General features: G+C 46.2%; 1 protein-coding gene across 1 annotated transcript in view; it reads right to left on the bottom strand.

Moving 5' to 3' along the window:
- Window positions 1-13112, bottom strand: part of LOC129844935 (glutamate receptor 3-like) — a gene marked incomplete at its 5' end in the record, with an annotated part of 192983 nt that extends 179871 nt beyond the window's left edge. The window contains one exon of the mRNA XM_055913100.1: window positions 12873-13112. Within this exon, the coding sequence (XP_055769075.1) occupies window positions 12873-13112 (240 nt within the window). The remainder of the gene's footprint in view (window positions 1-12872) is intronic.
- Window positions 13113-18002: the final 4890 nt, after the last annotated feature.

Raw genomic sequence — 18002 nt, 5'->3', positions numbered from 1 at the left:
TAGAGGAGGGAATAGACATGACGCTACTGTCTAGAGGAGGGAATAGACATGACGCTACTGTCTAGAGGAGGGAATAGACATGACGCTACTGTCTAGAGGGAATAGACATGACGCTACTGTCTAGAGGGAATAGACATGACGCTACTGTCTAGAGGAGGGAATAGACATGACGCTACTGTCTAGAGGAGGGAATAGACATGACGCTACTGTCTAGAGGGGGGAATAGACATGACGCTACTGTGTAGAGGGAATAGACATGACGCTACTGTCTAGAGGGAATAGACATGACGCTACTGTCTAGAGGAGGGAATAGACATGACGCTACTGTCTAGAGGGGGGAATAGACATGACGCTACTGTCTAGAGGGAATAGACATGACGCTACTGTCTAGAGGAGGGAATAGACATGACGCTACTGTCTAGAGGAGGGAATAGACATGACGCTACTGTCTAGAGGAGGGAATAGACATGATGCTACTGTCTAGAGGGAATAGACATGACGCTACTGTCTAGAGGAGGGAATAGACATGACGCTACTGTCTAGAGGAGGGAATAGACATGACGCTACTGTCTACAGGGAATAGACATGACGCTACTGTCTAGAGGGAATAGACATGACGCTACTGTCTAGAGGAGGGAATAGACATGACGCTACTGTCTAGAGGAGGGAATAGACATGACGCTACTGTCTAGAGGAGGGAATAGACATGACGCTACTGTCTAGAGGAGGGAATAGACATGACGCTACTGTCTAGAGGAGGGAATAGACATGACGCTACTGTCTAGAGGGAATAGACATGACGCTACTGTCTAGAGGAGGGAATAGACATGACGCTACTGTCTAGAGGAGGGAATAGACATGACGCTACTGTCTAGAGGGAATAGACATGACGCTACTGTCTAGAGGAGGGAATAGACATGACGCTACTGTCTAGAGGAGGGAATAGACATGACGCTACTGTCTAGAGGGAATAGACATGACGCTACTGTCTAGAGGAGGGAATAGACATGATGCTACTGTCTAGAGGGAATAGACATGACGCTACTGTCTAGAGGGAATAGACATGACGCTACTGTCTAGAGGAGGGAATAGACATGACGCTACTGTCTAGAGGAGGGAATAGACATGACGCTACTGTCTAGAGGGAATAGACATGACGCTACTGTCTAGAGGGAATAGACATGACGCTACTGTCTAGAGGGAATAGACATGACGCTACTGTCTAGAGGAGGGAATAGACATGACGCTACTGTCTAGAGGAGGGAATAGACATGACGCTACTGTCTAGAGGAGGGAATAGACATGACGCTACTGTCTAGAGGAGGGAATAGACATGACGCTACTGTCTAGAGGAGGGAATAGACATGACGCTACTGTCTAGAGGAGGGAATAGACATGACGCTACTGTCTAGAGGAGGGAATAGACATGACGCTACTGTCTAGAGGAGGGAATAGACATGACGCTACTGTCTAGAGGAGGGAATAGACATGACGCTACTGTCTAGAGGAGGGAATAGACATGACGCTACTGTCTAGAGGAGGGAATAGACATGACGCTACTGTCTAGAGGAGGGAATAGACATGACGCTACTGTCTAGAGGAGGGAATAGACATGACGCTACTGTCTAGAGGAGGGAATAGACATGACGCTACTGTCTAGAGGAGGGAATAGACATGACGCTACTGTCTAGAGGAGGGAATAGACATGACGCTACTGTCTAGAGGAGGGAATAGACATGACGCTACTGTCTAGAGGAGGGAATAGACATGACGCTACTGTCTAGAGGAGGGAATAGACATGACGCTACTGTCTAGAGGAGGGAATAGACATGACGCTACTGTCTAGAGGAGGGAATAGACATGACGCTACTGTCTAGAGGAGGGAATAGACATGACGCTACTGTCTAGAGGAGGGAATAGACATGACGCTACTGTCTAGAGGAGGGAATAGACATGACGCTACTGTCTAGAGGAGGGAATAGACATGACGCTACTGTCTAGAGGGAATAGACATGACGCTACTGTCTAGAGGGAATAGACATGACGCTACTGTCTAGAGGGAATAGACATGACGCTACTGTCTAGAGGGAATAGACATGACGCTACTGTCTAGAGGGAATAGACATGACGCTACTGTCTAGAGGGAATAGACATGACGCTACTGTCTAGAGGGAATAGACATGACGCTACTGTCTAGAGGAGGGAATAGACATGACGCTACTGTCTAGAGGAGGGAATAGACATGATGCTACTGTCTAGAGGAGGGAATAGACATGATGCTACTGTCTAGAGGAGGGAATAGACATGATGCTACTGTCTAGAGGGAATAGACATGACGCTACTGTCTAGAGGAGGGAATAGACATGACGCTACTGTCTAGAGGAGGGAATAGACATGACGCTACTGTCTAGAGGAGGGAATAGACATGACGCTACTGTCTAGAGGAGGGAATAGACATGACGCTACTGTCTAGAGGAGGGAATAGACATGACGCTACTGTCTAGAGGAGGGAATAGACATGACGCTACTGTCTAGAGGGAATAGACATGATGCTACTGTCTAGAGGAGGGAATAGACATGACGCTACTGTCTAGAGGAGGGAATAGACATGACGCTACTGTCTAGAGGGAATAGACATGATGCTACTGTCTAGAGGAGGGAATAGACATGACGCTACTGTCTAGAGGGAATAGACATGACGCTACTGTCTAGAGGAGGGAATAGACATGATGCTACTGTCTAGAGGAGGGAATAGACATGATGCTACTGTCTAGAGGGAATAGACATGATGCTACTGTCTAGAGGGAATAGACATGATGCTACTGTCTAGAGGAGGGAATAGACATGACGCTACTGTCTAGAGGAGGGAATAGACATGACGCTACTGTCTAGAGGAGGGAATAGACATGACGCTACTGTCTAGAGGAGGGAATAGACATGACGCTACTGTCTAGAGGAGGGAATAGACATGACGCTACTGTCTAGAGGAGGGAATAGACATGACGCTACTGTCTAGAGGAGGGAATAGACATGACGCTACTGTCTAGAGGAGGGAATAGACATGACGCTACTGTCTAGAGGAGGGAATAGACATGACGCTACTGTCTAGAGGGAATAGACATGACGCTACTGTCTAGAGGGAATAGACATGACGCTACTGTCTAGAGGGAATAGACATGACGCTACTGTCTAGAGGGAATAGACATGACGCTACTGTCTAGAGGAGGGAATAGACATGATGCTACTGTCTAGAGGAGGGAATAGACATGACGCTACTGTCTAGAGGGAATAGACATGACGCTACTGTCTAGAGGGAATAGACATGACGCTACTGTCTAGAGGGAATAGACATGACGCTACTGTCTAGAGGGAATAGACATGACGCTACTGTCTAGAGGGAATAGACATGATGCTACTGTCTAGAGGGAATAGACATGACGCTACTGTCTAGAGGAGGGAATAGACATGACGCTACTGTCTAGAGGGAATAGACATGACGCTACTGTCTAGAGGGAATAGACATGACGCTACTGTCTAGAGGGAATAGACATGACGCTACTGTCTAGAGGGAATAGACATGACGCTACTGTCTAGAGGAGGGAATAGACATGACGCTACTGTCTAGAGGAGGGAATAGACATGATGCTACTGTCTAGAGGAGGGAATAGACATGATGCTACTGTCTAGAGGAGGGAATAGACATGATGCTACTGTCTAGAGGAGGGAATAGACATGATGCTACTGTCTAGAGGAGGGAATAGACATGATGCTACTGTCTAGAGGAGGGAATAGACATGATGCTACTGTCTAGAGGAGGGAATAGACATGACGCTACTGTCTAGAGGGAATAGACATGACGCTACTGTCTAGAGGGAATAGACATGACGCTACTGTCTAGAGGGAATAGACATGACGCTACTGTCTAGAGGGAATAGACATGACGCTACTGTCTAGAGGAGGGAATAGACATGACGCTACTGTCTAGAGGAGGGAATAGACATGATGCTACTGTCTAGAGGGAATAGACATGATGCTACTGTCTAGAGGAGGGAATAGACATGACGCTACTGTCTAGAGGAGGGAATAGACATGACGCTACTGTCTAGAGGAGGGAATAGACATGATGCTACTGTCTAGAGGAGGGAATAGACATGACGCTACTGTCTAGAGGAGGGAATAGACATGATGCTACTGTCTAGAGGAGGGAATAGACATGACGCTACTGTCTAGAGGAGGGAATAGACATGACGCTACTGTCTAGAGGAGGGAATAGACATGACGCTACTGTCTAGAGGGAATAGACATGACGCTACTGTCTAGAGGAGGGAATAGACATGACGCTACTGTCTAGAGGAGGGAATAGACATGACGCTACTGTCTAGAGGAGGGAATAGACATGACGCTACTGTCTAGAGGAGGGAATAGACATGACGCTACTGTCTAGAGGGAATAGACATGACGCTACTGTCTAGAGGAGGGAATAGACATGACGCTACTGTCTAGAGGGAATAGACATGACGCTACTGTCTAGAGGAGGGAATAGACATGAAGCTACTGTCTAGAGGAGGGAATAGACATGACGCTACTGTCTAGAGGTGGGAATAGACATGACGCTACTGTCTAGAGGGAATAGACATGACGCTACTTTCTAGAGGGAATAGACATGACGCTACTGTCTAGAGGGAATAGACATGACGCTACTGTCTAGAGGGAATAGACATGACGCTACTGTCTAGAGGAGGGAATAGACATGACGCTACTGTCTAGAGGAGGGAATAGACATGACGCTACTGTCTAGAGGAGGGAATAGACATGACGCTACTGTCTAGAGGAGGGAATAGACATGACGCTACTGTCTAGAGGGAATAGACATGACGCTACTGTCTAGAGGGAATACATGACGCTACTGTCTAGAGGAGGGAATAGACATGACGCTACTGTCTAGAGGAGGGAATAGACATGACGCTACTGTCTAGAGGAGGGAATAGACATGACGCTACTGTCTAGAGGGAATAGACATGACGCTACTGTCTAGAGGGAATAGACATGATGCTACTGTCTAGAGGTGGGAATAGACATGACGCTACTGTCTAGAGGGAATAGACATGACGCTACTGTCTAGAGGGAATAGACATGACGCTACTGTCTAGAGGAGGGAATAGACATGACGCTACTGTCTAGAGGAGGGAATAGACATGACGCTACTGTCTAGAGGAGGGAATAGACATGACGCTACTGTCTAGAGGAGGGAATAGACATGACGCTACTGTCTAGAGGAGGGAATAGACATGACGCTACTGTCTAGAGGGAATAGACATGACGCTACTGTCTAGAGGGAATAGACATGATGCTACTGTCTAGAGGGAATAGACATGATGCTACTGTCTAGAGGTGGGAATAGACATGACGCTACTGTCTAGAGGAGGGAATAGACATGACGCTACTGTCTAGAGGAGGGAATAGACATGACGCTACTGTCTAGAGGAGGGAATAGACATGACGCTACTGTCTAGAGGAGGGAATAGACATGACGCTACTGTCTAGAGGGAATAGACATGACGCTACTGTCTAGAGGGAATAGACATGATGCTACTGTCTAGAGGGAATAGACATGACGCTACTGTCTAGAGGGAATAGACATGACGCTACTGTCTAGAGGGAATAGACATGATGCTACTGTCTAGAGGTGGGAATAGACATGACGCTACTGTCTAGAGGGAATAGACATGACGCTACTGTCTAGAGGAGGGAATAGACATGACGCTACTGTCTAGAGGAGGGAATAGACATGACGCTACTGTCTAGAGGAGGGAATAGACATGACGCTACTGTCTAGAGGGAATAGACATGACGCTACTGTCTAGAGGGAATAGACATGACGCTACTGTCTAGAGGGAATAGACATGACGCTACTGTCTAGAGGGAATAGACATGATGCTACTGTCTAGAGGGAATAGACATGATGCTACTGTCTAGAGGTGGGAATAGACATGATGCTACTGTCTAGAGGTGGGAATAGACATGACGCTACTGTCTAGAGGAGGGAATAGACATGACGCTACTGTCTAGAGGAGGGAATAGACATGACGCTACTGTCTAGAGGAGGGAATAGACATGACGCTACTGTCTAGAGGAGGGAATAGACATGACGCTACTGTCTAGAGGAGGGAATAGACATGACGCTACTGTCTAGAGGAGGGAATAGACATGACGCTACTGTCTAGAGGAGGGAATAGACATGACGCTACTGTCTAGAGGAGGGAATAGACATGACGCTACTGTCTAGAGGGAATAGACATGACGCTACTGTCTAGAGGGAATAGACATGACGCTACTGTCTAGAGGGAATAGACATGATGCTACTGTCTAGAGGTGGGAATAGACATGATGCTACTGTCTAGAGGGAATAGACATGACGCTACTGTCTAGAGGGAATAGACATGATGCTACTGTCTAGAGGAGGGAATAGACATGACGCTACTGTCTAGAGGAGGGAATAGACATGACGCTACTGTCTAGAGGAGGGAATAGACATGACGCTACTGTCTAGAGGAGGGAATAGACATGACGCTACTGTCTAGAGGGAATAGACATGACGCTACTGTCTAGAGGGAATAGACATGACGCTACTGTCTAGAGGAGGGAATAGACATGACGCTACTGTCTAGAGGGAATAGACATGATGCTACTGTCTAGAGGAGGGAATAGACATGACGCTACTGTCTAGAGGAGGGAATAGACATGACGCTACTGTCTAGAGGGAATAGACATGACGCTACTGTCTAGAGGGAATAGACATGATGCTACTGTCTAGAGGGAATAGACATGACGATACTGTCTAGAGGGAATAGACATGATGCTACTGTCTAGAGGAGGGAATAGACATGACGCTACTGTCTAGAGGAGGGAATAGACATGATGCTACTGTCTAGAGGGAATAGACATGATGCTACTGTCTAGAGGGAATAGACATGATGCTACTGTCTAGAGGGAATAGACATGACGCTACTGTCTAGAGGGAATAGACATGACGCTACTGTCTAGAGGAGGGAATAGACATGACGCTACTGTCTAGAGGAGGGAATAGACATGACGCTACTGTCTAGAGGAGGGAATAAACATGACGCTACTGTCTAGAGGAGGGAATAGACATGACGCTACTGTCTAGAGGAGGGAATAGACATGACGCTACTGTCTAGAGGAGGGAATAGACATGATGCTACTGTCTAGAGGGAATAGACATGATGCTACTGTCTAGAGGAGGGAATAGACATGATGCTACTGTCTAGAGGGAATAGACATGATGCTACTGTCTACAGGGAATAGACATGACGCTACTGTCTAGAGGAGGGAATAGACATGACGCTACTGTCTAGAGGGAATAGACATGACGCTACTGTCTAGAGGGAATAGACATGACGCTACTGTCTAGAGGGAATAGACATGACGCTACTGTCTAGAGGAGGGAATAGACATGACGCTACTGTCTAGAGGAGGGAATAGACATGACGCTACTGTCTAGAGGAGGGAATAGACATGACGCTACTGTCTAGAGGGAATAGACATGACGCTACTGTCTAGAGGGAATAGACATGACGCTACTGTCTAGAGGGAATAGACATGAAGCTACTGTCTAGAGGAGGGAATAGACATGACGCTACTGTCTAGAGGAGGGAATAGACATGACGCTACTGTCTAGAGGGAATAGACATGACGCTACTGTCTAGAGGGAATAGACATGACGCTACTGTCTAGAGGGAATAGACATGACGCTACTGTCTAGAGGGAATAGACATGACGCTACTGTCTAGAGGAGGGAATAGACATGACGCTACTGTCTAGAGGTGGGAATAGACATGATGCTACTGTCTAGAGGTGGGAATAGACATGATGCTACTGTCTAGAGGAGGGAATAGACATGACGCTACTGTCTAGAGGGAATAGACATAATGCTACTGTCTAGAGGGAATAGACATGATAATACTGTCTAGAGGGAATAGACATGATGCTACTGTCTAGAGGAGGGAATAGACATGACGCTACTGTCTAGAGGAGGGAATAGACATGACGCTACTGTCTAGAGGAGGGAATAGACATGACGCTACTGTCTAGAGGAGGGAATAGACATGACGCTACTGTCTAGAGGAGGGAATAGACATGATGCTACTGTCTAGAGGGAATAGACATGATGCTACTGTCTAGAGGGAATAGACATGATGCTACTGTCTAGAGGAGGGAATAGACATAATGCTACTGTCTAGAGGGAATAGACATGATGCTACTGTCTAGAGGGAATAGACATGATGCTACTGTCTAGGAGGGAATAGACATGACGCTACTGTCTAGAGGAGGGAATAGACATGACGCTACTGTCTAGAGGAGGGAATAGACATGACGCTACTGTCTAGAGGGAATAGACATGATGCTACTGTCTAGAGGGAATAGACATGACGCTACTGTCTAGAGGAGGGAATAGACATGATGCTACTGTCTAGAGGGAATAGACATGATGCTACTGTCTAGAGGAGGGAATAGACATGACGCTACTGTCTAGAGGGGTGATTTTCTCTTCACTATAATAATACATAAGAGGAATGACAAAATATATTTGACTTAACACCCCAGATCACAGCACCAAAAGCTGGCTACATGTTGGTATGTTGTCACAACACGTACACACATCTAAGAAACAGCACAATAACTCTTAATTAATACAAATAACTATCCCCTAAAGGTATAGAGCGTAGTTTTCACTTTGAAATATATGCTCGACTGCAGCAACAACAGCTGTAGCACACACCTAATTTAAAATGAGAAACAAGCCAAAACCAACACCATGATTAAACAGAGATTAGGCAACACATTACGGCTGCGATCTTCTGCACCCAAAGCTTAGTTACAATAACATACTGCTCCCAAAGCTTAGTTAGAATAACATACTGCACCTGAAGCTTAGTTACAATAACATACTACACCCAAAGATTAGTTACAATGATATACTACACCCACAGCTTAGTTACAATGACATACTGCACCCACAGCTTAGTTACAATGACATACTGCACCCACAGCTTAGTTACGGTGACATACTGCACCCAAAGCTTAGTTACAATAACATACTACACCCACAGCTTAGTTACGGTGACATACTGCACCCAAAGCTTAGTTACAATAACATACTACACCCACAGCTTAGTTACAATGAAATACTGCACCCACAGCTTAGTTACAATGACATACTGCACCCAAAGCTTAGTTACAATAACATACTGCACCCAAAGCTTAGTTACGGTGACATACTGCACCCAAAGCTTAGTTACAATGACATACTACACCCACAGCTTAGTTACAATAACATACTGCACCCAAAGCTTAGTTACGGTGACATACTGCACCCAAAGCTTAGTTACAATAACATACTGCACCCACAGCTTAGTTACGGTGACATACTGCACCCAAAGCTTAGTTACAATGACATACTGCACCCAAAGCTTAGTTACAATAACATACTGCACCCAAAGCTTAGTTACAATAACATACTGCACCCACAGCTTAGTTACGGTGACATACTGCACCCAAAGCATAGTTACAATAACATACTGCACCCAAAGCTTAGTTACAATGACATACTGCACCCACAGCATAGTTACAATAACATACTACACCCACAGCTTAGTTACAATGACATACTGCACCCAAAGCTTAGTTACAATAACATACTACACCCACAGCTTAGTTACAATGACATACTGCACCCAAAGCTTAGTTACAATAACATACTGCACCCAAAGCTTAGTTACGGTGACATACTGCACCCAAAGCTTAGTTACAATGACATACTGCACCCACAGCTTAGTTACGGTGACATACTGCACCCAAAGCTTAGTTACAATGACATACTGCACCCAAAGCTTAGTTACAATAACATACTGCACCCAAAGCTTAGTTACGGTGACATACTGCACCCAAAGCTTAGTTACGGTGACATACTGCACCCAAAGCATAGTTACAATAACATACTGCACCCAAAGCTTAGTTACAATAACATACTGCACCCAAAGCTTAGTTACGGTGACATACTGCACCCAAAGCTTAGTTACAATAACATACTGCACCCAAAGCATAGTTACAATAACATACTGCACCCAAAGCTTAGTTACGGTGACATACTGCACCCAAAGCTTAGTTACAATGACATACTACACCCAAAGCTTAGTTACAATAACATACTGCACCCAAAGCATAGTTACAATAACATACTGCACCCAAAGATTAGTTACGGTGACATACTGCACCCAAAGCATAGTTACAGTGACATACTGCACCCAATGTCACGACTTCCACCGGAGTTGGTCCCTCTCCTTGTTCGGGCGGTGTTCGGCGGTCGACGTCACCGACCTTCTAGCCATCGCTGATCATCTTTTCATTTTCCATTGGTTTTGTCTTGTCTTCCATCACACCTGGTTCCAATCCCATCAATTACATGTTGTGTATTTAACACTCTGTTCCCCTTCATGTCCTTGTCGGTGATTGTTTGTCGGTGATTGTTTGTTTGTAAGCTATGTACAAGATATGTTCTGGTGTGCGACGGGTTTTGTACCCACTTGTATTATTCTGTATATTTTGGTTTTCGGAGTTTTTGAGCACTTATTAAACTGCTCCGTTTTCTACCAAGTTCGATCTCCTGCGCCTGACTTCCCTGCCACCCGCGCGCACCCTTACAGAATCACCGACCCAGTATGGAGTCAGCAGGAGCAGCTACCCCCTTACACCCAAAGATTACTTACAGTGATATACTACACCCAAAGATTACTTACAATGATATACTACACCCAAAGATTACTTACAATGATATACTGCACCCAAAGATTACTTACAATGATATACTGCACCCAAAGATTACTTACAATGATATACTGCACCCAAAGATTACTTACAATGATATACTGCACCCAAAGATTACTTACAATGATATACTGCACCCAAAGATTACTTACAATGATATACTGCACCCAAAGATTACTTACAATGATATACTGCACCCAAAGATTACTTACAATGATATACTGCACCCAAAGATTACTTACAATGATATACTGCACCCAAAGATTACTTACAATGATATACTGCACCCAAAGATTACTTACAATGATATACTGCACCCAAAGATTACTTACAATGATATACTGCACCCAAAGATTACTTACAATGATATACTACACCCACAGATTACTTACAATGATATACTGCACCCACAGCTAGTTACAGTGACATACATTTCTTCCATTTATAAAGTAGATGGAGGTTGTGAATGGCCTGTATATTACATGACGGAGTGCTTATAGAATGTCCCCCACTTCCTTGTTTCAAGCAGGTAATGTTCCAGCACATTAGATCATTTACAGTATACTTTGTCATTTTGGCCATGAATATTATCAACGTTGACGATGTCAACTGTTTCAAGGGCACCCCTAAGAGTCAATACTTAAAACCCTCAACCAAACCATGTCAAAGTCTATGGTAGAACCAGCCTGTCAAACCTTACCTACCGCTGTCTGTATTGTATGTTCAATTACGTAACAATATCTACTATTATCAATGATATTGAAGTCAAAAACTACTTCAAGAGCACCTAGCCCTGTCTGTGTGTTTACCTCACACCCTGAACTATATCAAGGCCTGTATCCTTGGCCTATATGACGGCCTGTGATGGTGCATGGCACCTAGCTCTGTCTGTCTGTTTACCTCACACCCTGAACTATATCAAGGCCTGTGATGGTGCATGGCACCTAGCTCTGTCTGTCTGTTTACCTCACACCCTGAACTATATCAAGGCCTGTGATGGTGCATGGCACCTAGCTCTGTCTGTGTGTTTACCTCACACCCTGAACTATATCAAGGCCTGTGATGGTGCATGGCACCTAGCTCTGTCTGTCTGTTTACCTCACACCCTGAACTATATCAAGGCCTGTGATGGTGCATGGCACCTAGCTCTGTCTGTCTGTTTACCTCACACCCTGAACTATATCAAGGCCTGTGATGGTGCATGGCACCTAGCTCTGTCTGTCTGTTTACCTCACACCATGAACTATATCAAGGCCTGTGATGGTGCATGGCATCTAGCTCTGTCTGTCTGTTTACCTCACACCCTGAACTATATCAAGGCCTGTGATGGTGCATGGCACCTAGCTCTGCCTGTCTGTTTACCTCACACCCTGAACTATATCAAGGCCTGTGATGGTGCATGGCACCTAGCTCTGTCTGTGTGTTTACCTCACACCCTGAACTATATCAAGGCCTGTGATGGTGCATGGCATCTAGCTCTGTCTGTCTGTTTACCTCACACCCTGAACTATATCAAGGCCTGTGATGGTGCATGGCATCTAGCTCTGTCTGTGTGTTTACCTCACACCCTGAACTATATCAAGGCCTGTGATGGTGCATGGCATCTAGCTCTGTCTGTCTGTTTACCTCACACCCTGAACTATATCAAGGCCTGTGATGGTGCATGGCATCTAGCTCTGTCTGTGTGTTTACCTCACACCCTGAACTATATCAAGGCCTGTGATGGTGCATGGCACCTAGCTCTGTCTGTGTGTTTACCTCACACCCTGAACTATATCAAGGCCTGTGATGGTGCATGGCACCTAGCTCTGTCTGTCTGTTTACCTCACACCCTGAACTATATCAAGGCCTGTGATGGTGCATGGCACCTAGCTCTGTCTGTCTGTTTACCTCACACCCTGAACTATATCAAGGCCTGTGATGGTGCATGGCACCTAGCTCTGTCTGTCTGTTTACCTCACACCCTGAACTATATCAAGGTCTGTATCCTTGGCCTATATGACGGCCTGTGATGGCATGGCACCTACCTCTGTCAGTGTCGTAGAGGTAGACAAACTTCTGCCACTTGTAGTGTGACAGCAGGCTGAGGACGGCCCCACGCAGTGCAGGTCTCATCTGGATGACAAACTGCACTTGGTTGTCGGTGGGGTAACTGGGCGTGACGAAGGAGGTGTGCAGCGCACCACAGAATGACGTCAGGGTGTTCATGGACTTTTTATCGTAGAAGCCGAAGATGGCATAGACCCCTCGGGAGAACTGAGAGCAGACTGGAGAGAGAGGGAGGGAGGGAGGGAGGGAGGGAGGGAGGGAGGGAGGGAGGGGAGGGAGGCGTTAGGATGCTTAAGAGAGACAACAAGATCAGACACACACCCACACAAATGTCAAGTGTTTGAAAACGCAAACATCTTTGGTAGCTACACTGTAGAAAATCTATAACAGCCAATTTGTGGAATGAGATCTTGCCGTAAGACCATCATTACTCTTCATCAGTCAGCCTATCTGCATTGGATGACATTTATTCAGCTGGGGAAAACACTTGCATTTATTTGTAGATCTGTCATGTTCTCTGGTGAGACCTCAGAATCTGCCAGCAATAAAGACACCGACAATGTCGTAAAATGGCACACTATTTAAAGCGCACTACTTTCGACCAGGTCTCATAGGGCTCTGTCAAAAGTAGTGCACTACAAAGGGAATAGGGAAACACGTTTTAGTCAAGAACAGACCAGGGACTTTTGCGACTATTCTATTGGTTCCATTGCGCCAGGCAAGCTCAATCAAACCCAGATCAAGTATTTGGAATCATTTCAGATAGTATTTGGTGAAGGAACATGCGGCTGATGGTGTGGCTAACCTAACGTAGCATGCGTAGAAACACACCACTTCCGTTTATCAGGGGAAACTGAACTCAGGTTGATAGTACTGTATCCCTGAAAACAAGAAACATCTGATTTAATTTCTTTATTTAACTAGGCAAGTCAGTTAAGAACACGTTCTTATTTACAATGACGGCCCACACCGGCCAAACCCAGACAACGCTGGGCCAACTGAGCTCGGCCCTATGGGACTCCCAATCACGGCCGTTTGTGATACAGCCTTTCAACGGGTGGTATGGATGATCTACACCACGCTACCACTATGTCATACACTTGAAAGAGATAGGCTTTCCATGTGTTCAAATTGGAAAATCAAGCTTTCTGATTGGCTAATAAAGTGCTCCGAACGTCTCCAAGCCTCTGGAATGATACAGATGGCTGAGCAGTGGAAACATCCAATCACGTCTCCTGTTTTAATGGCATGTTGAACATTGGGGGTGTTAGAATGTACAACGCTGTAGTGGAGCAGGTCCCCATTCTCATCGACAGGGCTGTAGTGGAGCAGGTCCCCATTCTCATCGACGGGGCTGTAGTGGAGCAGGTCCCCATTATCATTGACGGGGCTGTAGTGGAGCAGGTCCCCATTCTCATCGACAGGGCTGTAGTGGAGCAGGTCCCCATTCTCATCGACAGGGCTGTAGTGGAGCAGGTCCCCATTCTCATCGACGGGGCTGTAGGGGAGCAGGTACCCGTTCTCATCGACGGGGCTGTAGTGGAGCAGGTCCCCATTCTCATCGACGGGGCTGTAGTGGAGCAGGTCCCCATTCTCATCGACGGGGCTGTAGTGGAGCAGGTCCCCATTCTCATCGACGGGGCTGTAGGGGAGCAGGTCCCCATTCTCATCGACGGGGCTGTAGTGGAGCAGGTCCCCATTATCATTGACGGGGCTGTAGTGGAGCAGGTCCCCATTATCATTGACGGGGCTGTAGTGGAGCAGGTCCCCATTCTCATCGACGGGGCTGTAGTGAAGCAGGTCCCCATTCTCATCGACAGGGCTGTAGTGGAGCAGGTCCCCATTCTCATCGACAGGGCTGTAGTGGAGCAGGTCCCCATTCTCATCGACGGGGCTGTAGTGAAGCAGGTCCCCATTCTCATCGACAGGGCTGTAGTGGAGCAGGTCCCCATTCTCATCGACGGGGCTGTAGTGGAGCAGGTCCCCATTATCATTGACGGGGCTGTAGTGGAGCAGGTCCCCATTCTCATCGACAGGGCTGTAGTGGAGCAGGTCCCCATTCTCATCGACAGGGCTGTAGTGGAGCAGGTCCCCGTTCTCATCGACGGGGCTGTAGTGGAGCAGGTCCCCATTCTCATCGACGGGGCTGTAGTGGAGCAGGTCCCCATTCTCATCGACTGGGCTGTAGTGGAGCAGGTCCCCATTCTCATCGACGGGGCTGTAGGGGAGCAGGTCCCCATTCTCATCGACGGGGCTATAGTGGAGCTGCTCCCCATTCTCATCTACGGGGCTGTAGTGAAGCAGGTCCCCATTCTCATCGACGGGGCTGTAGTGGAGCAGGTCCCCATTCTCATCGACGGGGCTGTAGTGGAGCAGGTCCCCATTCTCATCGACTGGGCTGTAGTGGAGCAGGTCCCCATTCTCATCGACTGGGCTGTAGTGGAGCAGGTCCCCATTCTCATCGACGGGGCTGTAGGGGAGCAGGTCCCCATTCTCATCGACGGGGCTGTAGTGGAGCAGGTCCCCATTCTCATCGACGGGGCTGTAGTCGAGCAGGTTGAGAGCTTCAATTTCCTTAACTTCCACATCACCAACAAACTAACATGGTCCAAACACACCAAGACAGTCATGAAGACACGACAAAACCTATTCCCCCTCAGGAGACTGAAAAGACTTGGCATGGTTCCTCAGATCCTCAAAAGAATTTACAGCTGCAACATTGAGAGCATCCTGACTGGTTACATCACTGCCTGGTATGGCAACTGCTCTGTCTCCGACCGCAAGGCACTACAGAGTTACAGTGAACGTAGTCACTGTAACTAGCCGGCTACCACCCTGTACTCAACCATGCACCTTAGAGACTGCTGCCCTATATACAGTACATAGTCATTGAACACTGGTCTCTTTAATAATGTTTACACACTGTTTTACCGACTTCATGTGTACACTGAGTATACAAAACATTTCATCCTAATATTGACCACACACACAGTCTTGTGCAGCTAAACTTGTAGGGACATAAAATTCAGTCCCATTCAAAATCCTATTTTCCATAACCCTAACCCATACCCATCCCCTAACCTTAATCCAAAAAGCTGAATTTAACCCAAACCCTAACCCGTACCCTTAACCTAACCTTAACCCAAAACCTAAACTTAACCCTAACCCTAGCTTCTATTCCCTAACCTTAACCCTAAAACCCCTAGAAATAGCATGTGACCTTGTGGGGACCAACAAAATGTCCCCAGCCGGTCAAATGTGTTGGTTACCTATAACCCTAGTTAACAGTCTGTCCTGTAAATTGTCCTGAACCCCTAGTTAAAACTTCTTGACGCACGGATCCCTTTAGCGGGATCATTTTCACCAACAACCGCTGAATTGCAGAGCGCGAAATACAAAAAAAAATTGCTACAAATATTTATATTCATGAAATCACAAGTGCAATATAGCAAAACACAGCTTAGCTTGTTGTTAATCCACCTGTCGTGTCAGATTTTGAAAATATGCTTTACAGCGAAAGCAATCCAAGCGTTTGTGTGAGTTTATCGATCACTAGACAAAACATTAAGAACACATAGCAGCCATGTAGATTGGTCACGAAAGCCAGAAAAGCAATAAAATGTATCGCTTACCTTTGATGATCTTCGGATGTTTGCACTCACGAGACTCCCAGTTACACAATAAACGTTCCTTTTGTTTCGATAACTCAATTTCTTTGGCGCGTTATGTTCAGTATTCCACAGCCTTATGCAGGTCGTCGAGGCTTGACGAATAGTATCTGTAAGGTTCGTAGAAACATGTCAAACGTTTTTAATAAATCCAACCTCAGGTTCTTTTTAACATCAATAATCGATAATATTTCAACCGGACTGTAAACTATTCAATCCTGGAGAGAAAGAAATTGTCGAGCAACGAGTGTCGCGCGCAACAACTAATGGAAGGACATCCGTTTATCCACTGACGCGTTTTGATAAATCTCGCTCATTTTTCAAAATAAAAGCTTGAAACTTGTCTAAAGAATTCACACCATGAGGAAGCCACAGGAAAAGGAAAATGGTTGATATCCCTTTAAATGGACGAAAGGCAGGCAATGGAACAGTGATTTTTCAAAATAAGAGTCACTTCCTGGTTGGATTTCCTCAGGTTTTCGCCTGCAAAATCAGTTCTCTTATACTCACAGACAATATTTTGACAGTTTTGGAAACGTTAGAGTGTTTTCTATTCTACTCTATCAATTAAATGCATATTCTAGCATCTGGACCTGAGAAATAGGCAGCTTACAATGGGAACGTTATTTTTCCAAACATAAAGATTCTGCCCCTTAGCTTCAAGAGGTTTTAACAGTCTGTCCTGTAAGCTGGCCTGAAACCCTAGTTAACAGTCTGTCCTGTAAGCTGGCCTGAAACCCTAGTTAACAGGCTGTCCTGTAAGCTGGCCTGAAACCCCAGTTAACATGCTGTCCTGTAAGCTGGCCTGAAACCCTAGTTAACAGGCTGTCCTGTAAGCTGGGCTGAAACCCTAGTTAACAGTCTGTCCTGTAACCTGGCCTGAAACCCCAGTTAACAGGCTGTCCTGTAAGCTGGCCTGAAACCCTAGTTAACAGGCTGTCCTGTAAGCTGGCCTGAAACCCTAGTTAACAGGCTGTCCTGTAAGCTGGCCTGAAACCCTAGTTAACAGGCTGTCCTGTAAGCTGGCCTGAAACCCCAGTTAACAGGACTAACCCCAGTTAGTCCTGTAAGCTGGCCCGAAACCCTAGTTAACAGGCTGTTCTGTAAGCTGGCCTGAAACCCTAGTTAACAGGCTGTCCTGTAAGCTGGCCTGATACCCCAGTTAACAGTCTGTCCTGTAAGCTGGCCTGAAACCCTAGTTAACAGGCTGTCCTGTAAGCTGGCCTGAAACCCTAGTTAACAGGCTGTCCTGTAAGCTGGCCTGAAACCCTAGTTAACAGGCTGTCCTGTAATCTGGCCTGATACCCCAGTTAACAGTCTGTCCTGTAAGGTTACTCACTGTTTCCTAAAGAACCCTCTCCATCCATCCAAGTATTTGGGTGTCCATGTTCTCTCATGGTAATTGTACACTTTTCCGTATATAGTGCACTACTTTCTGAC

The sequence above is a fragment of the Salvelinus fontinalis genome, unplaced genomic scaffold, assembly GCF_029448725.1.
Source record: "Salvelinus fontinalis isolate EN_2023a unplaced genomic scaffold, ASM2944872v1 scaffold_0255, whole genome shotgun sequence".
NCBI lineage: Eukaryota > Metazoa > Chordata > Actinopteri > Salmoniformes > Salmonidae > Salvelinus > Salvelinus fontinalis.
The sequence above is the reverse complement of the archived record's forward strand: the minus strand, read 5'-3'. Positions and strand labels throughout refer to the sequence as shown.